This window comes from Triticum urartu, unplaced genomic scaffold, assembly GCF_003073215.2.
Source record: "Triticum urartu cultivar G1812 unplaced genomic scaffold, Tu2.1 TuUngrouped_contig_6451, whole genome shotgun sequence".
Classification (NCBI taxonomy): domain Eukaryota; kingdom Viridiplantae; phylum Streptophyta; class Magnoliopsida; order Poales; family Poaceae; genus Triticum; species Triticum urartu.
In genome coordinates this window covers 5,923-11,820 of record NW_024117215.1, presented here as the reverse complement: position 1 = coordinate 11,820, position 5,898 = coordinate 5,923, and the positions used below count along the sequence as shown (strand labels likewise).

The following is a 5,898-nucleotide window of genomic DNA, read 5'->3' as shown; positions in this document are numbered from 1 at the left end:
CTGATGCCTTTACAACGTGGGTTGAGTTGACGATCACCTACGGCAAAGTCAGAGTCGTTTGCTCAGGGTTTAGAGATGGCAATGCCGCCTTTAGGGGAGGAGTGATGATGATGACGCCCGTGTGCTATCTCGGCAAAACCCTCTTCGGAGTGATGTGCACGTGGTATCTAAGTGTGCCGCTTAGCGATTGTGATGATTTCGCCCGGGTTTCCATCAATAACTAGGCAAGCTTGGTTTTGCTCGTTTTCTTCTAATTAATCAAGCAACTTTTTTCTTCTTGATAAATGCAGAAATTCTGCCATTTTGAAAAGAAAAAACAATTGACGGGCACACAGGACCACGACACGCCATCCATGCTGCAACCGGCGAAGTAGGAAGCCTCTACGGCAAACCAAAAAAGTTGCGATCGACAAATCAAAAAATGCAATCAGCGATTACGCGACCATGTCATGATTTAGATGTGCAATACTTATAACACATTTACACGTGCTTTAGCAAAACTGAAGAAAAATCAAATGATGCAGGAGTAAGTATTATTTTTGGGTACGTACTGGTACGTAGCGAGGAGCGTGTGCTCCCGAGTTCACCTCGTAGAGATCTCGACGGTGAGAAGAATGGCAACGGCGCATCGTTCACCAAAGCGAGAGGCGATGGAACAAGAACAAGGAAGGCGGTGAGGCGGACGGCTGCGGGGCCATCGGAATAGGCGGGAGGCGGCGGCGGGCAGCGACGGGAGGACGGCGGACTCTCGCCGAGGCATATACAGCGGATTGGCACGAAGAAGTGGGAAGCACATGCCCAGCGGCGGCGCCCCTCTCGCCGTCTTCCTCGTCTCGTCCCTCAAGGCCGGCGCGCGCCCCCGCCACGGGGAGCAGCTCCACGCGCTCGCCGCCAAGTCGGGCCTCCTCGCCTCCAACCCCTTCGTCCGCAACTCCCTTCTCGCCTTCTACGGCCGGCTCCCCTCCCCCCAGGCGCCGGCGCTCGCCCACCACCTGTTCGACGAAATACCCCTGGTCCTCCGCGATCCCGCCGCCCACAACATCCTCCTCGCCGCTCTCGCCCGCGCGGGCCGGCTCGACCTCGCGCGGCGCATGCTCGCGGAGATGCCCCAGAGGGACACCGTCTCGTACACCACCGTCTTGACCGCCCACGCGCGCGCCGGCCACGCGGAGGACGCCGTGGCGGTCTTCCGCGGCATGCTCGCCCAGGACGTGCCTCCCAACGAGGTGACCCTTGCGGGCGTGCTCACGGCGCTGGCCCAGGAGAGGCCGCCGGTGCCGGTGGGTGTGGCGCATGGAGTCACCGTGCGACGTGGGCTCGACGGGTTTCTCATTGTGGCCACCAACCTGGTCCATGCTTATGCGGCAGCGTCACAGGTTTGTTATGCCCGTGAGATCTTTGAGCAGATGCCATATAAGAACACAGTCACTTGGAATGCCATGCTTAACGGCTATCTGAAGACAGGGATGGTTCATATGGCTGCTGAGGTATTTGGGAGGATCCCGGAAAGGGATGCAGTCTCTTGGCTGACGATGATAGATGGGTATATCCGTGCAGATGGTACATCAGAAGCCCTGAGGGCATATGTTGCCATGATGGCTGAGGTGGACACGAGGGGCAATGCGGCGCTGCTTGTTGATTTGATAAAGGTGTGTGCTCGACATGCTGCGGTTTTAGAAGGGCAGCAACTACACACAGTCATTCTGAAGGATGGTTTTGATGCCCATCCGTTTGTACAAGCGACCCTTATCCATTTCTATGGTTCCTGTGATCGTCTTGACCTTGCCCGGATGCAATTCAAATTATCAGACAAGTCACACATTGCGTCTTGGAATGCTCTCATGTCTGGTCTACTACACAGGAACCTAATGCGTGAAGCAAGGCAACTGTTTGATGACATGCCTGAGAGGGACACCATTTCATGGAGTACTTTCTTATCTGGGTATGTACAGAGTGGACATTCAAACAAGGCTTTGCAGTTGTTCTACTTGATGCTGGGTGCTGGTGTTGAACCGAATGACGTCACTTTGGCAAGTACTCTATCCGCAGTTGCTGATTCTGGCACATTGGAGCAAGGCAGATTTATTCATGACTATATAATCAGCAAATCAATCCAACTTACAGACAACCTGAGTGCTGGACTGATTGATATGTACGCAAAGTGTGGTAGTGTTGCTGATGCAGTTCAATTATTCAGTTATGTTAAGCATAAGTTATCTTCTGTGTCTCCTTGGAATGCTATCATCTGCAGTTTAGCCGTCCACGGCCATGCACACACGTCGCTTGAACTGTTCTCAGAACTACGAAGCACCAATATTAAGCCCAACTCAGTCACATACATTGGTGTCTTGAATGCATGCTCTCATGCTGGGCTGGTAACCGAAGGGAGGCACCATTTTGAGTCCATGAGGAGAGAATATGGAATCCAACCAACAATTAAACACTATGGTTGCATGGTTGATCTTCTTGGTCGAGCTGGACACTTGGAAGAGGCAGAAAATCTTATCCAGATGATGCCTATGAAATCGGATGTGGTGATATGGGGCAGCATCCTTGCAGCCGCGAGGACACATGGAAATGTAGCCTTAGGAGAAAAGGCCGCGGAAGAATTGGCCAAGATTGATCCAAACCATGGAGCATCCAAAGTGGCCTTATCTAATATCTTTGCTGAGGCTGCTCGCTGGAATAATGTGTCCTTAGTGAGGAAGGAACTCCAGGGTGAAAATATGGAGAGGTTTTCTGGAAGCAGTGGAGTTGTTCAGTAATAGGTCATTACATTTCCTGATTGGATTCTTCTTGTGCAAGAATTATGATAGCAAGCAGCTTCGTTTGTGTGATTATTCATTTGGTTTGCCATCCGTACAGTTATGATTCGTTAAAGAACTAAAATGGCAGCAACTGAATATATGACAAAGCTGACAGGCAATACATCTCCAGAAAACTGCTATTTTCTTCTCTAGGCAGTTACACTACTCCTTTGCATGTAAAACTGCTATTTAGAAAATCTATTTATGAACTTAATGACAAAATATTTAATTGCACGTTACTTACCATTATGTCACATGTGCAAATCCTAAAAACATTGTCTTGCTTCCTTTCCTTTTGGATCAAATTTGCCTGGCCATTCTTGCTTTCACTTTCTGCACTGTGTTAAAATCACATGGACTATTCAGGAAAAGGTTAGGATGCTATGAGAAATATCAGTCTTTCTTCACACAATATATGCTTTACATATTTGCTTCAGATATAGGCCTTCTAAATGGTATCCTCACATCACTGGTTTTGTGTTCAGAATCTATGCAGGCTGATTTAAGATTATCAACTTCAGTTTGATCTGCTCTTCTCTGTAGAGATTTTTCATGCTCGATTGTTTTTTTTTTCCATTTACCAATCTAGAATTCATTTGAGACATGGTTTGCATGTCAGGGCCAATTACCTCTGGTTTGGTAAAATAGTTAACAATTACTCCCTCTGTAAACTTTTATAAGATGTTTTAGGCCACTAAAGAAGTTTACAGAGGGAGTACTGATCATGATTCATGATAGGTGATAAAGGTTGTTACCACAATGGTGCTCCCTTTCTTTCTGCGCAGTTTACAGTGGTACATTGTGGCAAGCTAGCATTCAGTTTTTTTTTTCCATCCTTAGGAGGGAAGAATTGGCTGCTTCCTAGTTCCCTTTATGTACAGGAAGATTTTTTTTCTCAAACGGGCACCTAAGTGCTCGTCATTGTATTAGAAGGAATGCCAAGATGGTGGGAGTCTTACAAACACGAACTAAAAAGTGAAAGCAAAAACAGAAAGCAAAGGCAAAGAAAGAAACATTAAAAGAAAAGTGTACACCATCCTAGCATCAAATACAGGGCGTCAATTGCAGCACTATAGTTCCATTGACCAGCCTTAAAATGATTACTCAGATTTAGGAATGTGTTGCTGATTGCCAAGTAGCCAGGTTTGTATCATCTTATGAATCATATGAGACGGGCTGTCGATACACATGTGTTATCATAAAACTCCAGTATGCGTTAAAGCATGTTGTCATTCCTCTATTTGTGTCCTTTTTGTTTTGCAGTCAAGTTGCATGGTTCACTTTGAAGTTGTGTATTGTGACAATTTGTGATAATGTCGATAATTTTTGCAGTATCTATCTTACAGTCTGATGGATATGCCTCATGGTGGTGCATTTACTCTTGAATCAAGACATCTTTCTCCTCTCGTCAAAGGTTGCTACAAAACAATATAGGTGTGTGCTATATGCTTCACTTCAAAGCTTTTTTTCCCCTGTTGGTGCCACTTTTTACTTGATCTATACTAAAACTGACACTCTAGGTGTGTGCTATGTTATAATCCCTCCGTTCGGAAATACTTGTCTTAGAAATGGTTGTATCTAGAACTAAAACAAGTCTAGATACAATCATTTCTAGGACAAGTATTTCCGAACGGAGGGAGTATTTACTAAGAAAATCAGTTTGAGTGTCATACAAAAAGCAATGTGTTGGTGTTTCATGGATCTTTAAAATTTCTGTTAGGAGCACTTCACTTAACATTGCTCTTCTCGATGGCAGCTCCCAGTTCAGATGTGGACTAATCAAATACAAGCTGCAATGAGCCTAGGCTGTTCAGTAACATTGTTAAGCGAATATTTCGACAAAAGGGATTTTACTACTGCCATTGGTTGCTACTCTTAGGTCACCTGTTATCTGTCTGTTCATTATTTATTAAGTTGTCGTTCGCTTTTTTATGGCAAAAAAAGGTGTCATTTGTTTTCATTGGGTCGTACTTAATCTATGGCACCATGTACACACTGTATCAAACAAAATAATATTGTTCTTCTCCATCTTCTGGAACAACCATAGTTTAACAGTTACTTAACCATATAGATTTTTCTTTGGGATAAATTTAGCTTTGAAATGTTCGTATTAGATCGCAAACTTCTATTCCTAGAGGTCAATCTTGATTATAGCCTTTTGAATTTGCTTTGCAGTTTGTTGAAGCTGGTACCATGATTTCGCCCACAATTTATACCAGGCGTCAGTTGTCATATCGTGAATGACATGCCGTGATAAGTTCTGGCTAATGCAGTGCAGACTCTGTTGATAAGGCCAATAGAAAAGGCACTTCAATTTTCCCTGACCCAATCTATTTGATGAGGAAAGGTGTGTATCAAGGAAAATTAAACAGGAATAGGCATTTTCCTTTTGACCATTGCCCTGCAAACTCAGAATTCTTGCCTATAATTATTTGGGCTGCAATAGGTGAGCTTAGGATACTGTTTTCAATTTTCTAACCTTTTCTTTTCTGTGCAAGGGCGATAATATGTTTGAAGAGTGAATCATTTATCACCCATTGTATTTGTGTATGCTGACATATGGAAGAAAGTGCTAAGTTGTATAGATGATTCTTCATGTAGCCACAGATGGGGGAAAATATTCTTGTGTAACATAAACTAAGTGAAGCAGCAAGCTTTTTGCTTGACTGGGTACGAAGGAAGATGCTGATATACTCGTCACTTTAATCTTAGTTTTTGGTTAGACAACAGTTGAATACTTTTGTTTCAGTAATACTCCAACATTAGAACTTGTAACCCCAGAGTTTTTTTTTATCTTAGTGATGCCATTGCTATGGTCTATTAGTAACATACACATGATACTTTGATGGCATCTGATTTTTGTTCTAATCCATATCTGATTTTCTTAAGCAATAGTTGGGTGTCTAGAGTATAGAATAAAGAAAATGACTTCTCTAGATGATGTAGCCGCTCGATTATTTGTTGAAGCTAGATCTGATGTAGGCTAAGGATTAGTGCTCATAATCGCTGGGTTTCACCACACAATGTCATACATTTGTTTTGTGCATCGTCAAATAGTTATTTTCTTCTTTGTGTTTTTCCTAATATTGTT

The 5,898-nt window shown here is 44.0% G+C and overlaps 1 protein-coding gene across 3 annotated transcripts; it reads left to right on the top strand.

The window, feature by feature from the left end:
• Nucleotides 1-541: 541 nt before the first annotated feature.
• Nucleotides 542-5,635, top strand: LOC125530631 (pentatricopeptide repeat-containing protein At5g19020, mitochondrial-like). Of its 3 annotated transcripts, none has more exons than XM_048695012.1 (4): nt 542-2,768; nt 4,140-4,241; nt 4,983-5,154; nt 5,306-5,635. In XM_048695012.1, exon 1 carries the CDS (start codon nt 795-797, stop codon nt 2,763-2,765), a length of 1,971 nt encoding a protein of 656 aa, XP_048550969.1. In that variant the 5' UTR covers nt 542-794; the 3' UTR covers nt 2,766-2,768; nt 4,140-4,241; nt 4,983-5,154; nt 5,306-5,635. The 3 variants fall into 3 exon arrangements, with proteins under 3 accessions (XP_048550969.1, XP_048550968.1, XP_048550967.1); XM_048695011.1 differs by adding an exon at nt 4,564-4,686 and having other exon boundaries at nt 4,983-5,635; XM_048695010.1 differs by having other exon boundaries at nt 4,983-5,635.
• The last annotated feature ends 263 nt before the right edge of the window (nt 5,636-5,898 follow it).

Excerpts from the sequence above, each read along its gene's own strand:
- LOC125530631 (XM_048695012.1), top strand. The coding sequence starts at position 795 with ATGCCCAGCGGCGGCGCCCCTCTCGCCGTCTTCCTCGTCTCGTCCCTC.